Source organism: Hydractinia symbiolongicarpus, chromosome 8 (assembly GCF_029227915.1).
Source record: "Hydractinia symbiolongicarpus strain clone_291-10 chromosome 8, HSymV2.1, whole genome shotgun sequence".
NCBI classification, from domain to species: Eukaryota; Metazoa; Cnidaria; class Hydrozoa; order Anthoathecata; family Hydractiniidae; genus Hydractinia; species Hydractinia symbiolongicarpus.
In genome coordinates this window covers 8,254,097-8,277,141 of record NC_079882.1, presented here as the reverse complement: position 1 = coordinate 8,277,141, position 23,045 = coordinate 8,254,097, and the positions used below count along the sequence as shown (strand labels likewise).

At 32.3% G+C, this 23,045-nt stretch overlaps 1 protein-coding gene across 1 annotated transcript; it reads right to left on the bottom strand.

The window, feature by feature from the left end:
- Positions 1-2,433: 2,433 nt before the first annotated feature.
- On the bottom strand, positions 2,434-21,085 carry LOC130654115 (protein arginine N-methyltransferase 9-like). The gene is made up of 13 exons (XM_057456644.1): positions 20,415-21,085; positions 18,993-19,157; positions 17,304-17,412; positions 14,194-14,261; positions 13,682-13,841; positions 13,103-13,295; positions 12,296-12,649; positions 11,979-12,092; positions 9,439-9,541; positions 8,785-8,941; positions 3,865-3,972; positions 2,735-2,872; positions 2,434-2,642 (listed from the first exon to the last, which is right to left on the bottom strand). Exons 1-13 carry the CDS (start codon positions 20,951-20,953, stop codon positions 2,523-2,525), a joined length of 2,328 nt encoding a protein of 775 aa, XP_057312627.1. The 5' UTR covers positions 20,954-21,085; the 3' UTR covers positions 2,434-2,522.
- Positions 21,086-23,045: the final 1,960 nt, after the last annotated feature.

Sequence of the window (23,045 nt, the reverse complement as noted above, 5' to 3'; positions counted from 1 at the left end):
TTAAAAATGATGACCGCAATGATGTCACAACAATGTCAATACACGAGATTGTCAATACACGATAGCCATAAAAACGACAATTTTTTTTTCATCTGTCGCACGCTAATAGATTATAAAATGTGTTACTAAGAGCTAGAAATTCATCTAACCAACTTTACCATGGCTTTGAACATTTCTGACAAACTTTGGCAATATCGTGACACAGTTCTTGGAAAGTGTGAAGCGAGATTGTGTGTTGTGTTCAATAAGATATAAAAACGAGGAGATACGCAATCGTGGTTAACCAAATGCGTCGTGTAAAAATTTCCTCACAAGAAATTATCAGCTCGACCACAAAGTACATTTTTTTCAAGAAGAACGAGTAGCGGAAGTTTGAGGAGTGAAAATAGCAAAGCGTCATTACGGATGAGTTATGAAATAGCTTTAATTTTCGACAATTACATTAATCGTGAAAAAAGACATTTGAAAAACCCGAGGAGGAGAGCAAATATCAAAAACATAATGGCGTAATTTTTTTCGTGGGTGCGTATGCGTCAGATGTATGAGCAACCGGCTACGTAACTAAACTACATTGTTAGCAGATTTTTTATCAACTCAGTTGTAATGTCACATATTATATATTCAGAAAGAAAGACAAAAAGATAAAAAGAGAGAGGTAGAGAGAGTTAGTGAGAAAAAGAAAAAATGCTAGCTTATAAAAAATATAGTAGTACACTATGAAGATAGAAATTTTGTAAAAGGCTATTATTTAAGTTACTAACGTTTTATATTGTGTATTTATTTTTAATATTTCTAAGCCATCCTCATATGGTTATTTTTAACATAGGTACGGACTACATATAACTGTACCCCAATGCTTACAGGCTTGATTTCACAATTCTATTAAGGTGTATTATAGGGTTAGGTTTTTAATTAAAAGGACGGACTGATGAGCTAATCACATCAAAAATGTCATATTTTGTTTCTAATTAGAACATTTTATCTATCATTTTAGGAAATTACATGATAATAAAATAAAGTTGTCATTTAAAGAAAAAAGTTTGGCAGCACTATACGAATTGGAGTCGGTTGTTAAACTAACGCAAAGAAACACATACAAGAAGACATTGATTTAAAGAAATTACACAAAAGTTTTACGTGGTTTTAACCATTATATACTGAACATTTGTTAAAAATATGGCTAGATATTCAGAGCGACATCGTCGCAATTCTATCAGTTCAATTGACGGTCGAGTCATGGAGAATTTTTACGTCGCCGACGTCGAGATAAGACCGCGTGTCAACGTCAACAAAGTAGACAATGAACAAAGATACACAATGCCTTCCGATGGTGTACCGATGAGGGTGACAACAGATTCGTTTAAAAAACGCAGATTGCGTTTGGCTTTATCGTGTCCAGGATTTTTATCAAACGAACCCTCATCGCCAAACAGCCCAGCATCGAGTATTGAAATGAGTTCACCCAGCGACGAAATGCCCATGGTAAAACACACCAAACATTCGGAGATGCTGTTTCCAAAATATTATACAAATAAAACCTACACCACAAACAACCAAGGACAAACTGTCATCACTAACCAACCTACCGCAAATTATAAATCGAATCAGTCAACGCGTAAAGACGTTAACGGTAACACCGTAAGCTCGAATACTCGGGAGAACTTTGACAACAGAAGCAAATGTAATTCATGTTTGTATCGCACGAAATCGTGTATTTCCGTGTGCACGTGTTATTGGTGCGTGAACGCCATGTGTTATCACTGTGTCATGCACGATGACGACATTGGGTACACATCACCATCTTTAAAAAACGTTTGCTCGTGCGACGGATCTCTGAAAACAAACTTAAAAAAATTAGCAATATTCGCATCGTGTATACCATGCCTACCCTGCTTAACTTTCTATCCCTGTTTAGACGGGGCTGTAAATATGTTAATCAAATGGAGAAGCTAATATATAATTTTTAAATAATAATTTATTACTGTTGATATATAATAAAATATAAAATTTTTAAACGAAAACATGCCACTTATGTACATTTTAATATTGCACCGTTACTTCTTACCTGAATAATTGCAAAACACGAAGGAACTTACAATTTGAAGGCAATATTTTACATTCCAACGCTACTGTAAAAACTAATTCCCTGTTGGTTATTCTATTTAATTTTCTGAGTTGTCGCCATGAACCTCATTTTGAAAGCGAGGTTGTGTAGTACGGAAGTTATCAACATGGTAAATGCTTTCTCGGAATCTTAAAAAGTTCAAATTTTATAAAGGTTTAAATACATACTTAGAATTACCTATCCATTGGAGATGAAATAGCTATATGCAGCTAGCAAAAAAAGTGAACTGGCGAAAAAAAAAGTGAACTGGCGAAAAAAAAAAGTGAACTGGCGAAAAAAAAAGTGAACTGGAAAAAAAAAGACAACAATTTAATATTCATGGTCAAATTTTGTTCTGACATGACTTATTACAAACTTCAAAAGCATGTTATTTAAAAAAACAGGTTGGAAGTAGCTGTCAGCGCGAATAAGAAAAATGTAAGTTGCTTTTGTTTCTCGTTGTCATGACAGCAAGACAGTCATTAGCTGAAACAATGTTTTGTTCGGAAAAAATTACACACGACTGATTCCAATGTGTCTAAAATAAATAAATAAATAAAAAGAGATGCACTTATTGTAAAAACAGAGCACAGTCAACAACTCAAAAGATTTGAGTAACACTTTCCATACCTTATCCGAAGGTGACGTAGAGATGCTTACGATTTCAGAAAGATGTAGATCATGCCACACAACAAGACCTGTCAGTTTACCGCTCGTTGTTATGGTAACCTTGGAATTAACTTGCGTAAAATTGAATGAATCGAGATCCTAAATGAAAAAAGGGTAGTCAAGTTTAAGAAAGTCAGGCGGCAAGGCAGTCAAGTTAGCAAGGTTGAGCGTTAAAGAAGCACTAGATTCTACTCTAGGACTGCGAATTTCCTTTAATTATGTGAGACTAACTCAGAAATGTGAGAGCTATGAGACACCATAGATGATTAGACATCAAAATTTAAGATATTGCGGAAAATTAAGTCATCTCCGATTTTTCGTAACCAGACATAAACAATAAAATAACGGATGTTTGCACATAAACAACAACAAGAAATTAATCTCCGTCCTATTCAGCTGCCAACGCACTCAATGGGATGTCCAACCGCTATCGCTATATTAATTAACCTATGCAAGGAGGAACCCGCTATCAATATAAATCATATATAAAGAATCAACAAAGAAAAAAAATAACAATGCTTCATTAGCACGACACAAAGAAAAATTAATTGGACCACAACTGGATAAAGCAGGTAAACAAGTTTTTCAATTATGCTTTTTAATTATGTCAGTAACCCAATACAGCCATCCATATTTTGAAAGTAATCGGAATTTTTTCAACTCCACGATGTGTGGGTGGATATTAGAAAAACACAAAGAGAGATTTCTCAATCATTTTAATCCAATCGGTGTCTCCAAATTACTGTATAAACACAGCACGACATTTAGACAAGGGGGCTATTTATCTCGCCCTTCTTCTGGACGTGACTCACAGGGGCTTCTTTTGATCCCACCTGTGGATTTGATTCAGCTTCAAGTAATACGAGGGAAGAAAATCGCTGGGGTTTTATTGAATGAGCCATTCATTCTTTCGGTCACGTTCCTACAAGCACGACCTTTTTTAATTTTGCGACTTTTTTATTCGTCATATGTTGACTTATAACATTTTTTTTCGGTCGGATTAGCATTCACTTACACGACAAAAAGAAATGGAAAAAAGAAAAAGAAAAGAAAAGGAAAGGCAATAAACATAAAGTCAGCACATTATTTACCTGAGTTGACTGTAGAGGTGTTTTAATATCTATGCAACCGCAAGTAAATGAGTCAGAAAGAGCTTGATGTTGTAACGAGCTAGCATCAACATCTGGATGGGTAGAAACCTGAAAAAAAAACACACACAAAAGATTAAATACTAGCTACTAAAAATACAAAAGAAAATCAGTTGCGTATTGATCGAAACAACATCCATCAAAAATCCACAATAGCTATTAATATTTTCATGATGCGCAAGTATTGAGTATAATTAATCCAAGACTAAGTTAAGAATGGCCCTTCAGGATCGTACCCACTAATTTTTCGCGAATATTTCATCCGGATCGCATTAATCCGATTCTGATTGGCTGGTAAAATTCTTATTCTATAGAAAAATTCACGGATATTAGCCCGTTGCTAATCGAAGTTACTATTTCGGCTCACAAACAAACAAAGGTGCGAAATAGAAACAATTAAACAAATAGCGCTAGCCTATTCTTACGCCCTGGTGCAATAATTAACGCCATTAAAAATAGGCGCAAAAACCACATTGAAATTGAGACATTAAAAATGAGTGTGTCCACAGATACCGAACACTTCTCCTTCCGAGCGATTTTACAATACGGGTATATTGGCGGAAAGAATTGAAATGAAATAGAACATTAAAAATGCTATCAGGAAACATTTCCTCACCGCGTATTGCGTAGTCCACAATGTGCTTCAAAATTTCATTTCCGCATATCAAATAACATAAAAAAAGTTACGACCATATCTTTTTAACTTATAGAAGCAACCAGACATAAAAATTGTATATCACAGGTAATTTAAAAAAAAGTTCAGCTACCTCTTGATGAAAATAAAGGGTTCAAATAATATCCATTCAGAGCACATATGTATGTAAAGACTGCTCATAAAATCTGTATATATTTACATTTTGCTGTCTTGTTTCTGAGTTTTCTGTGTAATTTTGTTTTTTCTAAACGTACGGTCAACGATTGATTTGAAATACACCACTGCTCTATTCGGCGTAATATGGCATTAACTTATTTTGACTTCTGCTATAAAGAGGCAAATTCTCCATAAACTTCATAGCGTATTGTTAGGCGATTCAGTAGAAAGCACTGACGGATTTTTGTAAAAGCGAAATATTTTTTCTGTATTTTAGGTAAAAAGGGTGCATGACATTCTGGTGCTTTCAGAAGAATTATAAAAATATTTTTTTTGCCTATTAGACATTATTTTGTAATACGACTGATTCCGCTAAATTACGTTTTTAAACGTAAAGCGGATAAGTCTGCGAAAAATCATAAAGTTACAGTAGAATCCAGAGAAAACTAAAACATATTTCAAGAAGGGCAAAATTATCCATGTTACCTTGATCCCAATGGCAATCCAAGATACTCAGATATTCTACAGCTGTGCTTAGTTTTAGTAATTTTATAATTAATAGGAAATAATATATGGTCCGCAGTATTCATTTCGACGTCAATGTATAGAAAAGTGCGAAAATTATCGTTATCCTTTCAGTAAAGAATATTTAAAAAACTAGTCGTTAGCCCGTGGAAAAATCCACGGGTTCGCCCGTCCTTTTTATGCCGCATTGCGTGCGTCTCGCTACCTGCGCAGCTAAGCTACCATTTTGCGTGACAGACAGACGGACGGACAGACGTAAGACGTAATATAGACAATTCTGAAGGTAATTACAGAAACGGACAGTCTCGATAAGAATAAAAGAAATCATTCAGCTGTTAACGCGCTCCAATTTTCAAAATTACCAAAAGTAATTACATTGTGGGTAGGTAAATATTACAAAGAGGGGTAAATTTTCAAGTGTAATAACTTCACAAACAAGATATTTGTCTGGTTCCTCTTACAACTAATTCCTGTATGCTAAATCAGCAGCTTCTCATTATTTATTCATTGTTATTTCAAATGACGTAATCAGCATGATTTAATCGGAGACAAAGTGATGACAAAAGAAGTATGTTTGACTAATACAATAAATAGCAACAAATTTGCAGAGATTTCTCAGTTTAGTAGAGTTAATATTCAGACAAAATCTTTATCTTTACACGTGTCAACTTCACTTTGACAACAAAACATTCTCTCGAATTACATTGGTACTCTAATCAAATTTCCAATTTAAATTAATGAAATTGGTGCTTGTAATACATACTCAAGCGAACTAATTGAGTCTAGCAAACAGAAATATCAAAATCTAATTAAATATGAAAAAAAATTCTTGTTTTAAAATTTCAATCTTGCAGAAGATCTGACAAAAAATCTGAATCAACGTTACTGTCAATAGAAGATACTTTTATCTCTGATTAAAGTCTTTAGGTGACTATAATAAGATAAAAACTTTAAATTTTAAGCAAATCTTTAATAAAATTAACACATGCATATAAGCCTTTTGGCAAGTCTCCATTAGAAACATACTTGAAACAAAAATTTTGTAAGCCTATTCGCTGATGACCAACTTTTCGATAAAAGTTGCTACCAGTTTTTCCAATGTGAAATAACATTCTTACTTCATCATGCAAAAACCTTCGTTATTTCCACCTTAAAAAAGAAGAGGTTACTGCTTTTTCAAATAACATTTACTTTATCGCGCAAAAACCTTTGTTTTACTTCCATCTGAAAAAAGGTTACTGGTTTTTGCCTGATTACAGCAGTAGCCGAACAGCAACAAAGTGAAGTTATTAAATTTATGGGAGAAATCTTTCAGAACAAATTTTTTTTGCCACGTTGACAGGCCTAATAATTCGTGAGATATACAATTCGCATATTTCGCGAAAAAACAATTTGTTGACATTTTATTTCTCAATTTATACCGTTTTTTTAAAAGGGTTTTCATGTAGAAGACGTAAACTAAAGACTGCTGAAGAAACAGGATAAAAAGAATCCATATTTCCCATCGCGAAGTTGGCTAAAACTCCCGACATTTACGAAATTAATTTCCTAGAAATAGCTTATAGGATTCACCAAAAACACAATTTCCACAAAGATTTAATTGCGCGATTTAACGAGCTTTCTCTTTTTTTTCACGAAAAAAAAAAATTACTCACATTGATAAAAGGGTTACTTCAGAAAACTTTTTGTATGGAAGACATTAACTGCAGGACGTTGACTTTTGTTAAGCAGATTCCAGTAACCGACCTCGAAAGAAAAGTTGAGATTCGGAGTGGTAGCAGGCCGTAACCTTAACAAAACTTAGCTACTTGTGTTTAATGCTACGTGAAGGGTTACCCAAATGCATGTAGACGCCTAGAAATACTGAAGAACGTAAACAAGCAAATTGAATTTGGCAAGCAAATCAAAAATAGAAATATTTCAGTCATATTTTTGTTAAAATCAACTGGAAAATGACGGTTACAAAGTGTGAATAAATTACTCTCAATTACTCGTAGTCGTAGTTTGTTGATTACAAACCGATTATTAATTACCAAACCTTAATTCTCAACAATACTCTGATTAGACAATTTGCTTTTAATAATATTTTTTTTTTCTTCACAACTTCAAAGTTATTTTAGGGTTTTTTTCTAAGATTTTTGTTTATTTGGAGGTCCTCAAACACAGAGACACGATAAAGACGCAAAAAATGGCATTGCCAAGACTTAAGTCCCTCCTCCAAGAAAAAAGGGGGCAAAAGCAAGAAGTTAATAAGAGACAATCTATTATTTTAGAAAAAAAAACTTATATTTCTCTGCAGAATGATGGAGATTTAAGGTTTTCAAGATCTTCTAGTCTCATATCAAGGTCTTCAAGGTCCGGTAGATACCCTGGGAAAGAAATACTCCACAAAAGAACCAAAGGCAAAGCTGTTTCCAATGATTTTTTACAACGCGAACGGATATAGTTATATAAAAGATTAATCTTCTCACCGCTTTCTGTAGGGGAAAAGCATGTCTTTTTATTCCAGACGTTATTTTCTTTAGATATTTCGAGCTATCATATTAGACTTCTACTGGTGTACAGAATGCCTATTATGAAAACTTTTTCTGCCTATCCTAAGTTTTTAAATTATTTCTCTACATTTTTTTATGATTTTCCTATAATCTTGTTTGCCATTTTAACGTTCCTGAAAGCACAGGGACACAAGGAAAGTCCATATTATCAAGGCAAATCTAAAAACACTATAAATTGTTAACAATCAAAACTCATGGGTTGTGACGTGACAAAGTATCACTACTAGCAAAAAATCATCGTTCTCGGAAATTTTATTATTATTCAAAAATTTTTAACGGATTTTATGTGCAGAATAATGAATATTCAAGCATTTTTACATTCATCTAGTCTGACTTCAAGGTTTTAAATATTTAATTTTTATTAATTTACAACATGTTTATGTTCAGCGATTCCTTTGTCCAGACATGAAAATTCTCTCACTCTATTTCTTGTTTACGCGGAAATTGAAATAAAAACAACCAAAACATATATCTCGTCATTTACTTTGCTAAGGAAACATAAAATTCAGTGCATTTTGCAAACTGACAAAAGGACACCGATACTTTACGCTTCCTACTCTTATGTGTATGGGACATGGTTTTACGTGTGGGAGACCAAAGAATAGCAGTTTAGAAGTCGATAAGAAAAGAATAGAACGCGTTAAAGAAGGATAGATTAATATGCAAAGAATGTGTGATAACATCTCTAAAACATAAAAATCTAATGCAACAGGCCAAAAGTTTTAAACAGGTTTTGTTTTGCAATTAGGACACCATATTTGAGGTTAAAACATTCGCATGCTATGATAGATTTGCTTCATGTAGCCCACGCCCGTTTAAATTGAAGTGGAGGAGGATGATTATGCACATGGAAATTTCGTACAAGGCACTAGCTACCATCGCCAAATGCAATCTCGGCTTTCATACGAAAGAAAAAAATAAATCTATATTTAAAAATAAAGTATTTTAAAAGTAATAATTCAAATTGTATACCTTGAATTTGTTGATAAATTCATCAATTTTCAACCCTAAGGTAACATTTTGATCGATTACTCTATTTTCTTTCAACAGCTGTTCGGACGATATACACATAGCAGATATGTCTACTTTTTCGGGAATATAAACAGTCTCCTCGACACAGCACAACGACCTATTAGAAAAAATCTCAAAAATTTAAAAAAAATTGAACGGTAGCTTTTCAATATCACAAGTAGCGACGCTCACTTGCGATATTAAAACATGCAGGAAAACGAGAGTGGTGAACTTATGACGGTTTGTACAAAATGTTGACGAAATATAAATAATTATAGTTATATAAATTTTATCGTGGATGCCACAAAATAGTTTGTTGTTCGTCCCCTCTTCTAAATTTTGAATTTAATCTAATTCGCGGGAAAATAACAAAAACAAAAACAATAATTCGGAAGAACACTTCAACAACGACTGCTTTTATACTTTACATTAATCATAATATTGTTAAAGTATATTCCACTCAAACTGTATTCACTGTGTAATTTAAGATAAAAAAAACCAAGGCGTCAACTAAAGCCACACCCTTTCAGCATTAGCCCTCACTAGGGTTTTAAGTCCTTAAAAATACATTATTTTACAGCCAAAAAAATATGCATAAACATTACTGCGTCCTACTTTATCGTGGTCAGGTCCTCAATGAAATGTTCTTTTAATAAACCATTGTAATCAACAGGTTCCGATATGACCAAGTCAAATTTGATTGAACTACAAGAGAGGTCTATAAAAGCAAAAAATAGTGACACTGATATTGTTATTTTAATTATCGAGTCCTTAATTTGAATTACATTATTTAGTTATTTCTCCGTATAAATTTATCTCTATAATAATAGCCGTCGTCTATTGCGGAAACACGAAATGCGATAAAAAAGAGGACGGGCAACCCCGTGAATTTTTTCACGGGTTAACGACTAATTTTCTCTGATTTCTCTTGAAGTTACAACACGCATTAAACGCTGCACTACATTTCCATCGCAGTAAAACGATACCACTATCAGATATCCAAACGAATATGTCGCTTACACATGGAATCCCTATAAGAGAAAAATATCACCTCTCCCGGCCCCAAAAAGAAAAAACAGGTAAAAGAGAACAAGAAGCAATCGCAAATTTGCATGGCTTATAAGAACCGATAAATTTGATTTCAGCCTAAGGTGTTCTAACATTTACACAGCCTGAAAATATAGAAGAATACAAACATTTGGATGCAAAATCTAAATACAAATTTCGCAAAATAACAACAGTTATTCCGCAAAGTTTCTACCTTAATAAAATGTGTCTTCCCAAGTTTTTGTTTTCATTCCAGGAAAAAAGAGAGAAACAGGAAAATATTATTCAGTTATTCCCAGCCTTATTGTTCTTAAAAAATCGAATGAGAATACCTAGATATGGGTTGTCCAGTAATATCTTCTACCGTTTAGTCAATAACACACGAAGAGACTAGTTTTCTGCATACATCACCTTTGTGAAATCCCCATCAAATTCTGCTTTGAAAAACCTAAGCTATAAGAAAGCTTAGGGTGGGTGTATATCCCATGATTGGTACGAGGACGCATATAAATCGTTTTCCTTGTACTTAACAAGCCCGTCCTCTGTCAGACCAGGTGGGGAAAAGCTTTTTCAAGTTTTTTGACAAAAGGGACCGTGAAAAACAACACAACTCATGTAACGAAAATAAACGAAAGCACATTCTGAGTGGCATCAGACATTTGCTTTTCTTCTAAAAAAAAACCTTTTCAGGAAACAAGCAAAATTTAAAATTATGTAACCGCTATTTCCACGACAGTCATCTTTTAAAGTAATGCAATAATTGAATAACGATTAACCAATTAAAATCCACGTTTCACGCAATGACAAAGCAGAGTAAACAAAACAATCTGCTGACATAGCCAATGATATCAAAGTTTAAAATAATGTTTTACATAACATGTCCGCATTTCACGCATGTCTGCATTCAACGCGATAAACTACTACACGCAGAGTCGCGTGAAACATGCATGTTTGCGTGATTAGATAATGGGAACACCGGTTCCTTTCCATTCGTAATTTCCTCTCATATATTCGTTCATATTCATTCAAGAAAATAAATAAATATATATGAATAGTAATTACTTAAGAAATAACAAAACACTAAGATTTTAATATCAACAGAACACAAAAAAGAGATTTCTTAAAAGAAATAGGAAAAAAGTTAAGGAACTTAGATTGCAAAACACACACAGCCTATTTTGATTAAACCGAACTACTAAACTTGTTATTTTTTTACGATCACAATACACTTACACAAGCAAAACGTCTTCTTAAAAATGCAAAAATTATCAACAAAAATTATCTGTCCCTAATATTTCAAAACACAGGAAAAATAAGAATCGCTAAAAATCTTTAATCTGGGATTTACCATTGTTGCAACTTTTTTAGTTAAATTTGAGGAGACTTAAGGACTTTTGATGAGAATTCCCAACTTTTTTTAAAAAGGATGACGGTATTTTGATAAAATAATTGATGAAATTTGAGGACATTTTCATATTCTTACAGGAGAACTAAGAATTTTTGTGGATATTTTTAAAAGTAATGCCATGAGTAAAGAGCAAAAATTTTGGAAATAAAAGATGCGACAGACTGAACTAGGATACCTAACTGAAATTGAGAAGATTTGAAGAGAAAGTTGTAAAAAAAACCCTACTTATCAAGGAGATTTAGGGAAACTTTCCAAAATTGAGGTAAATTTAGAAGTTTTACAGAAGGGGTGTCAACCCCTGCTTACAATGGAAATAAATTTGAGCAGCTTTTAAACAACTAAAATGAATTAAGTACATGTAGCTGCCAAATAATTAGGATCCTAACTCTAGTATGGGCAGCTTGTAAATATATCAGAATATTATTCGTAAAGGGTGGCTTCCACTACTAAAATAAATTGTACACATATAGTCTCTATGAATACCTTTGTGTCTTGTCAAGTTCTAATTTTTGTGTTTTTTAACAACCAAACAAGAAACGTCGCTCTGGTCAGTAATTTATCACAACTCATATTATTATTGTCCCATGCAAACATGATCCTAAGGTCATGATAGAAACAGAACAATAATAAAATCTTATAGGCGGACGGATGAAAAAAAACAACGGACACATAGATAAATTAATGAATAAAATCTTCTCACCATCCACTAATGGTCTGGACAATACTTGAACTTTTTTGAACAGTGATTTGTATTCCTGAAGCAAAATCTCCAACAACGTTTGCGAAGGTTCAAGCAGATACAAATTATGGCAACCTGTTAAGAAAAACGACACTAATCCAGGATATAACTTTAAGGAAATTCAAAAAAATTTTACCCAGACTGTTACAAAAGTTCAAAATTTGCAAACCAACTTTCTTTGGGAGGTACTTCCTGGCAGCAGGTGATGTGTAAAAATGAATGCGTTAAAAAAAGCCTAATCCTAAGAAAAAGAGAGATAACAAAAGAATTATACATACCCATCTCACTGACAATAAACGGAAACAAGGAAACTTCACAACATATCAAACAAACGTCCAATTTAGCTTTTCTTAGTTTCAGTCGTTCTATTGTTTGTGATATCACTTGAGTATATCTATTTATATACATTGCATCATTCAACCTGGCTACCAAGCGGCGATCTATTCGGTGTATTTTCAAACATTCACAGGGGGACGCATAACGTTGGGAATGATCCACACTGCCCGTGACATTGGTTGTATCTTCCCCAGACGCAGCACAGTTACAGCTAGAATTCTTAATGTTAACAGCTTCAGCAACTTCTACTAATAAAAATTCTTTTAAACAAGTGACTTCAAGTTGAATTTGAGTGCCTAGAATTAAATAAAAATACAAGCCTTATACATAATAGTCAAAAGCTAGTATAATCTTTCTGTAAGTCGATAGATATTTAAAAAACAACATAAAGTAAAAGTTAACAGGGTTGGCACAGCATTTCCTTTTGAGATTTTTCTGAATTTTTATTAAAGTCTGCATGATCCCATTAGCAATGAACTGTATTGCACATGACTATGCACTACACTATACTAAGAAAAAAGTGATGCACACATATATTGCTTATCAGAATATCATAGAACATCCATGTTCCCATTCTTTACTGGAAATGGTTCACCCTGATTGGAAATGCTGATGAACAAACTAAATCCTGACAAAAAGAGAGGTTTGAATAAAAAAATAAAATAATTGATGTTTATGTTTTTACCTAATGCGTATTCGTATACATGCATGTAAAACAAGTTGGAACGACATGGCTAGATTGTACATACCTGCATTCACAGTCTTCATACGATGAACAGCATACACTGCTTGCTCCCAACAGCTATCCGAATTCGGACTGGAGTTGAGTCGTATAGAGTCGTCAAGATGAAGAACAAAGTATACCATAATAGCATCAACAGTGCCTTCAGTCAAAATTGGAACATCAAGTTTAGTAGTTTTGTTTAAGGCATCTTGAAGACTCTATAAAAGATAACAACAAACAGTAATCAACAATAACAGAATTTGTTTAAAATTTATACAATAACAGAGCTCAGTTTGTTATTGTAAAAAGGGAAAGTACGGGTAAAAATCTAAAACAAGAAGGAATCAACATAATTTAAAATGCCTTGACTACTATTAAGGTGTTCCCATGAAATTTCTTGCAGACGCAAAATAATTGTATTTGAAATACTCTTTTTATAAGTGACATCTAAAGCCACTACTGCATTTGGTCACAATTCGTTTGGGTCCTTTACTACATGTAAAATTCTGGTCAACTGTCAATTTTTTTTATTTTACTCTTTTAACATCTTTTATTACTCCACAGAGGGGCAACACTATAGAAGCACATGTTTAAAAACCCATACCTTAGGATCATTAAAATCGAAACTTTTGACAACAAATGGTTTCGATAGTTCTTTAAATCCTCCCTTAATTCTCTTCATATGTTCGGTTGTATATGGCTGTTCATTCACATCACCAGGATCTTTAGAGCCATAAAGGAAGATATTTTTTCGCATTTCGTAACTAAAGGAAAATATAAACAGGTAGACTTCCCTCTTAACGATACGTCATCATTACATAAATCATTGTACTTTAATAATACTACATGATTGGAGCATGCATCCAGCATATATTTCTTACGTAATCAAAGCTATAAAAAATTTTTTCCTATAAAAACAGCGTAAACCAGTGGAGTATCATCTTTAAAAGATGCAAAAGATATTTTTTGCAAATATTTTTCTACCTAAATTGGAAATAAATAATATATACTTGTTCTGGAATTTGCTTCAAGCTAAAATAGAAGCTTAAAAACGCTGAGCAAAAACCCTGCTCTACAATTTACAAATTTAGTTTAAAAAATTGAATTGAAACTTACAAAGAGTGTTTTCTGAGCTCTTCACATTCTATACATACACCATAAACAACTGCTGATTGCGGTATCACCTAAAATTAAAGACCACGTAAAGAACATAAAAACTACAAAAATATACTTTATTGTAGAAAAAAAATTGACTGAGCACAATTTGGCAAGTGAAATATTTAATATAAAAAACTTTTTGCTACTCAAATGAAATTTTTAGGTTTTGTCTAGTGATGTTATTGCTAGCGATGTTACTAAAAAATTGGAAAACTATATTATAAAGTGTTTGTCGCATAATTATGTATATTCTTTTTTACTTAAAAAGTAAAACTAATTCGGCTTCCTCCTTCCAGTGTTATAGTTCTGATTTTTCAACTTTTTACACATAACTGAGTACTTTTAAGGAAAATAATTGAAGGTTCACAAACCCCCTTTTAAGGGGGTTTGTAAAAGAAGCTTGCGGTTTTCGCAACAATTTATCCGCCCCAAAATAAAGGTCAACGTTTTTCCCTGCAAAATGTTCCAATTAGAAACCCTCTCTAAAAATGTCACTGCTATAAGACGAAATTTAAAAAACAAGTTCTAATTTTAAAAAATTCAAATTTTGTAGAAGTGCTAAGTTTTTCCTGTAAAATGCAAATATTTTACAAAGAAAATAAAACGAAAGAAGTTCTTCCACAAACATTTTTTTCTTTATTATAGGTTTTAATACTTTTCAATTTTTACACTGTTTTGTGCATGCTTAACATAAAGGCAAACACTTTCTAAGTTTTCATAATGCTGAAGTGTTGCTTGTCAAAAAATGAATTTGTAATCCTATTTTGAAAATTTAGACAAAACGTTGACAATTTAAATCTGTCAAATCTCCATAATGGACATTGGTTGAAACAAGATAGAAAACACATTAGAGGAAAACGTTTTCTGGTTGTCTCAATATACCTGACCATTTTTTTAATATTATTATTTTAAGGGTAACTCCAGTAAAATCACTTTGTTCTTTTTGTTTTATACGTTACTCAGAAAACCATAAGAAATCAAAAAAACCTTACTTCACTTGTTTTCTTATTTCAAATTGTTGTACTAGGCTTTGCATATTCAATTTTTTTTCTCATAAAAAACAGACAGGCTAGATATCATTTAGGACTGGACACGATTATAAATAATGACATCGCATCGTGCATTTAAGCGAGCACAGAGAACGTTCATGTTAAGACCTATAGCTTATATTTAAATCGCTTTCTGTATGTGATTTACGTTTAAATCTTTAAAAAATGGTTAGTTGCTCTGCGTTTCAATGTACCAATTGATCAGAGAAGTGTAAAGAAGTCAGTTTTCACAGAATCCCGTCTGTGAAAAAGAAAGAACTCAGACAAAAATGGCTAAACAAAATACGTTGTGCAGGTGATCTACCAACCGATCAAAGTTTTTATATTTGTTTGTCGCACTTTACAGATAGTTCTTTTAAAAGAGATCTTCGTAAATATGCCATTTCAGCTAGTTAACGAGATCAAAGTTTCTCATTTCTTCTCATTTCATTAATTGTACTTGTATCCACAGATCACAACCAAATAACGTTTTGTACATTTTTATATTAAATAAAAAAACATTATACCAATTTCTAATAGAAACACCGCCAAAACGTTTTCTAGTTACACATGTATCTTTCGTAGCGCTCAAGTTTCTATTGTTTTTCAAAAAAGAAGCTTTTTTGATGAAAGGACCTGCCAAATATTTTCAGGGGGTAAATGTGCCCATTTTCTTCAATCTTTGTTACTGTTTAACGCTGCATGTAATGTTGCTGATGCAGTTTCTAAAACAGCATTGTCAAAACAAACACTTATAAATCAGTAGCTTCTGCAACGCATTTATGACCTATACCATAATCATAAGAATGATTTTTATTTATCCAATATTAATACCCCCGCTTTACCAATTTATCACGACACGAACATTATTCGATCGTTCGATCACACATTTCAATGGTTCTCCATCACAGAGAAAATTTTAACATTACATAAAATATGTTTGCATTTGTGCGCAAAAAGGCAGGTGCGGAGAAATGATATTGCTGAAATGTGGAAAAAAAATGGCTTGTAAAGTAAGAAAGATTTTTCACTAAAGCAAATGACAAAGTTTTTTGACGAAAATAATGTAAAAAAAAGCGATTAAATATACATTTTTTATTTTTATTTTTTTCTATTTTATTTTTAAAAATTTTGCTAAGAACGTTGCTTTGAGTCAGTAAAAGACACCTGGTCACTTTGCATCATAATTAATTTCTCCCTTGTGAGACACAAGAGGTTCAAAGTTGTATGGCTGTAGCTTTGTAAAGTCTTTTTCGTGAAGAAAATTATCCGATTCTAAGTTTTCTGAGTTATAATCTTTGTCATTATTACAAGACGTCTTATCAACAAACAATGTAAACAGTAAGTAAACAAACTTTTAGAAGGTGTGCTGCTGAGCTGACCGACTTTTTGCATGATGTGATGTATGCTCACTTATTCAGACTTAGTCTTCTCAACTTTACGCAGCCTTGCAAATTTATTTGAAATTGAAGATGCAGTCCGATTACAGTCTGATAAAGGTATAAATAAAGATTTTTAACGATTGGAAAAGGTTTATTTTGACATATTTATGTATTGCCTTCTCAAAATAACATTTTTTTTAAATATTTTTTTTCCTTGGAGTGCCCCTTTAATAACTAGAAGTTATGTGACAAAACCATTTAACTCACAGAAGCATTAGACCCATGTTGATTGAGCACCTTACATTTATTTTCACAAACTTCTATCCTATACTTGCAGGTTTTAATAGCTCACATTATGCTTTTGGCTAATAGCAAGCATATAGAGCAGTAACATTTTAGTCAGAACACATTGGGATGCAGAAAAACCACAAAAGCACCGAACACAGCTCAACATTAAAACAAACATTTTGCAGCCTTTTTCTTTTAGATTTCCACACTTTCTCTTTACATACTATACTTACTTACTATATCGACTTAATGCTGTTCAAAAACCCCAATCTAAAACAAGATGTTCTTAGTTTTCAAAGATCTTTTATATCGTTGAGAACAATAATGGCTAAATTAAATAACTTTTCAGATTTAAAACACACATACACACCTTCCCAGTATCTAGCTCCAGAAGATCTTCCCATGCGTTTATGATTGTTGGAATAATTCCTTCACCCAGCAAACCACAATCAAAAATTTCTGTAACAATCAGTGGTACTCTGAAAAGAAAAAGTGCACATTAGGGAGTACAGATTCAGTTAAATATGATTATACTACTGATTTTGTTTGTTTTTGTTTTATTAGTTAACAAAACAATGTAAAGTGATAATAAGTTTTTTCGTTTACTACTTAAAAGGTTTATAAGGTTTAGTGATTGTGAATGCATTTATCGAATAATTCGTAAGGCGATAAGTTGACTTAAAAAAATTAATTTTAAAAATAAAATCTTTTGTTCAGTTAACACCTTCAAAGTCCTTTCTCTCAATGTTTTACTTTTCCTATGATTTACTGCAAGCATTGGGTACATAAGAAGTGCAGTAGTATTAGTGGAAGGTTAAGAGCTGACATTCAGTTTGTATGCAAGCGTTGCAAAGGTGAGATTATAGAGAATGAAGTATTTCCAGCTTTAATGATGTACAACAGTGGCTCGTTAGAGATAGTTGAGAACTTCTGTTACTTAGGTGATATGTTGGGCAGTGAAGGGGGTGTTGGAAGAAGTGTTACTTGCAGGATAGGTTCTGCTTGGAAAAAGTTCAGAGAGTTACTTCCTTTGTTGACTAGCAGAGTCCTGTCAATTGAGGCAAAAGGTAAGTTGTATGAGGCCTGTGTAAGAAGTGTTATGTTGTACACTAGTGAGACATGGGCAGTGAAGCAGGAAGATCTTGACTGTTTAGAAAGGAATGATATAAGAATGGTTAGGTGGATGTGTAACACCAGTCTGAGAGACAGAAAGAGTTCAGATGAGCTAAGAAGCAGGCTAAGTCTCCGTAGAATTAAAGATGTTATCCAGATAAGAAGATTGAATTGGCTGGGGCACTTGGAAAGAATGGAGGAGGATAATTGGGTAAGAAAGTGTAGAGACTTGATAGTTCCTGGGGCAAAGCCCAGAGGCAGACCGAGAAAGACTTGGCAGGAGGTTATAAGGACAGACTTGATACAGAGGAAGTTGAGTTTAGATCTAACACAGTCTAGATCAGATTGGAAGAGGGTCATTTATATACCTGTCCAACGCATGCTAGCATGGAAAATGGACGTTAAGCCGAGAATGATGAATGATGATTACTTTTCCTAATGTTTATATTTTTAAATTTTAATTGTTTCAACTTTAACAGTAAATCATAAAAAATAGAAAACCATACCATTTTTTAATAAAGTTTTTTATTTTTTATGATTGTGCTGTTTTTTATACCTCAACATAGAAATGCTGACATCAGAATAAAAACATCCATTTTATTTTGGCATCTTCTCCTCAAGGTCTATAGTGTGTGACAAAGGTTTTTGTTAATAACTACTTTCAAAATTACACTTGAACACTTGAACAGGGGAGTACATGAAGTGTATAGATAATATTGTTAACTTCAAGATAAAAAAGTAAAAGTGAATCCTACCTTAAATTTGAAAATAGTCCACCCTTGAATTTCAAAACAAATATAATACAGTAACCTAATGCCCCCAAAATTGATGCTAAAAATTTTAAACAATTGCTCAGCATTTTAATTCTCATCAACACTCAGCAATTGCCAATGTGAATGCTGAGTCAGCGAATAAGTTAATTAACAACAAAATGAATATTACCTACCTTTCACTGATATCTTGACCAACTATCAAATCTGAAGACATTTTTGTTATTAACTTAACAGCATTACCAGAATTTGCAGTTAAAATCTTTTGTTGAATATCACACATAACATTTGATGTTTCACAGGAATAAACTTTTTGAAAACCACTTGTTGTGGCCAATAAGCTATATGTAGCAAAAATATTAGTTAAAAAAAAGTTTACAAAGTACCACTGGTTGGGCACACATAGACCAATAAAGGGATTCTTGTTAGAGAAAATAAAAAGTTGTTCATCAAATCCTCTGGAATTTTTAAAAAAATCTCTTTTTGTTATAAAGGGACTCTCCACCATCAATTTCGTTCATTTTTTTAAATCGTTTACAGATCATTTCATAAAAAGAACGCAAAGCGATTTAAAACGACTGTACGGTCAAAAATGATACGAAGTGGAAATGAAAAAGAAATGATTGAAAAATTATTTTAAAACTATTTTGAAATGATTCTATAGAAACAAATTTTGGAATGAATTATATAAAACGAGAACTATAACAAATTGCTTTCCCAAAGAAATTAAAAAACATGATGAATTTAATATGTGAAATTATTTAATTTTCATACAATCCTTTTTCACTTCTTTGATTGTTTATTCATAGTTTCACCTTGCACCGTTTTTTAAACGACCTAAGGTGATCTTTTCGCTTTCTATGATCCCGTTTGGTGATGGTTTCCCTTTTGACAATCTCGTTTTCTTATTTTTGTGACAAAGAATGCAGATAATTACTTCTTTACAAAATTGATGTGTGACAAACATATTAGAAGCGATTTTGAAACATTTGTAACTGAGACGAATTCAACAAAGTGTTGAAACGAGTTAATTTTACTTTTTTTCAAAACAATTAAGAATTGAATACGAAACGAATTGAAAACGATAATGAAACACACTTCTAAAGAAACTTATTCTAAAGAAATTACTTTAAATTTATATCTGCATTCTTCGTCACAAAAAATAACAAAACAAGATCATATAGAATGCTAAAAGATTGATGTAAATGGTTTAAAAACAGTCAAAACAGCATCGTAGAAAGCGAAAAGATCGCCCGATATCGTTTAAAAATCATGAAAACTGGATGTAGAATAAGATTGCTGTAGATTGTGTAGATTGAAACTATTAATAAGCAGTTTTGCTAGTCCTTTAAAAGAAATTAACCTTTCGTAAAGTTTTGTGAATTCTGCGGAAATATAGACTTTTTAACAACTTTTCATCCTCTACAACTACAAAAATATCATGCTAAGAATTGTGGGACTTGAAAATCTGGGCATGAACACAGTGAAAACTCAGTATATAAACATAAGGTTATAAACTAAACATTTCCAATGTTCTCTTTTTCTGAAAAATTGTTAATTATTTTGCACCCTAAAAAGTGTTAAAAACTTAAAATCACCTTAATATCCCTGTGCCAGAACCAACATCAAGAATCTTGTTGTAACCTTCATGGAAAGCTCTTTTTATTGCTACGCTATATGACAGATTTCGTTTTTTATCATTTAACATTCTAAAATGCCATCGGTCAATCAGAAAGTTGTGCAATTGCTCAACATGCTCCTCCAAAGTGTAGTTGACATCTTCAACAGATTTGCAGGATACAAGCAATTTTGATGCTTCCAACGTATATTCCGATTGAAACAACAATTCAGACGCTATTAATACAATGTCAGTTTTGATACATTGGCAGGTTTCGAGGACAGTTTGTAAAAAGGAAGACAAATCTTCTACACTGCATGTTAAGAGAAGTTTTTCAAACCATTTTGTGAACACAAACAAAAATTCATCCTTTAGAGAATTGCAACAGTTTGGTTCATGGTGAAACAAAAACAGGTAATAAGAGCAGGCTTTTCCAAATGTTTCTTTCGAACCATAATCTCTTGCTTTATTAAGGATATTCTCAATATTTAAATCACCGGGACTCTGCATCTGGGTCATATTCGTAATATGCTAATAATTAGAAAAAAACATATAGCAACAGATTATCTTATTGCATGAAATTAAAGAGTCATGAAATTAACACAGTTTTTCAAAATTTGTGTTAATTTAATGGCCGTTAATTAAATGCAGTGTAATTTAAATTTCATGAATCGTTAATTACAATACTGTTAATTTTCTGATTTTTTTATAATATATAAAAGCCTAAAAAACATAAAAATAAATTTTTTTTACAAATTTACTGCTATTTCCTCCTTATTGGAGATAGCTGAATGGTGTTTTTTTACGATCTTTTTTAAAATAGCTTTTGTAACATTTTCATACTCTGATCTAAGTGAAAAATTATCTAAAAATGTTTAACATTGTCTTTCCAAACAACAAAAACATTTATTTCACCACCGTGGATTCGACTGTTGCTGTAATTTTTGCTTAATATGATATTGCATATTCTCAAATTCGCGTTAATTAAATGCATTTTTAAAAGGAATCATTCTCAACCGCGTTAATTAATTACCTTTTACAAAATAATTTGATTGAACCGCGTTAATTTCATGACCGTTAATTTGATTCGCGTTAATTTCTTGTCTCGGAATAAAGTATATAAAATAGTGTTTGGTAATAGTTATACACAGTAGAAAAGACAGATATTAAGAAAGGCTATTTTCATCCATCAGGAAGAACCTGTTAGTTAAAAATATTAATTTATGCTACAATTCCAAAACGACTCTAATTCGAGGCAAGCAGAAAAAATGTCATACTCAAGTATATTTAGTACAGTCTGAATGTAATCTACCGTGGACGCGAAACTCGCATGAATAGTTACACACAACAATAACATTGCAATAGCTTTTGTTTTTTTAAGAAAATAATTGCCTTGCTGATAAACAATGACACCACACGATCGATTGTTTAATCACAATAGGTTGCAAGATCAATTTTAGCAATCTATTTTGCGCAAACTCTATTGAAATTTTTAATTGCAGTAATTAAATATAAAAGTTTAGATCGCATTTTAAAAGTTTAAAAACGAAAAGCGGCGATAGAAATGTTTTTTTAAGATCGCATTTTAAAAGTTTAAAACAAAAAAGCAGCGATAGAAATGTTTTTATTTGTTTCAATAAAAAAGTATGCAGAAGGATTACATTTACGTTGTTTGTTAAGAAGGAAATGTTTTCATCAAGAAATGTAGATATTGTATTTATTTCAGAATATACACCACTTGTTTTACAAAAATAAACCGTAGTTGTATTCTTTTAATAAAAAAACACGCGAGTCATTTAATAGTTGTGAACAATGCTTCTCATATGTTTTTTAAATAAAACGCGCTGGAACAATACATTCTCGCGCAGTGTATTATAAACTTTGCGAAAGATTTTAATTATTTAATTACTTCACGCTAATACTTAAGGGAATAGCTTATCAATACATTTACACAATGCATCTCGCTATTACAAGAAATATAATTGCTTCAATACTTCTTCGCGAGCGCATTGTTTTTTAACACGCAAATATAAACTCGCAAAACCCTTAAGGGATTTAAATAACAAAAGACAAACGACTACCGTCCTCCACGCAAAGGTGTGATATTAGCGTATACGCTGTAGATTACATTCAGACTGTACTGTAGGCCACAAGCCACAACAACACAAATTATAGGTGTCAGCAACAAATCAAATTCTGTTTTATGTATAAAATTGCTTAAAAAGATTAATGTGGTCACACATTTGCACGACATGTAATATCACAACTGCATTACAAGAAGAAAAATATTCAGCGTACTTATCACTACATTCCATGGTTGTGTGGACCCCGATTTGCTGTTAAAAGTGGTCACAAGAAAAAAGCTTAATATAAGCAGTTTTGATTCAAAGTTAATTATCAGCTCGTTTCTGATTGGTTAATTTTTATGAATTTCGACCCTCTGCAATTATATAAATACATGCTCAACATCATTTTACTTTGCCCGATGATGGGAGAATGATCTCCCGAAACATCGCCTACTAAACTATCTTGTTCAAGAAATGATAAGCTTTCCTCAGTAATATGAATACTGAACAGACAAACCAAAATAATATCTTCAATAATAAATATT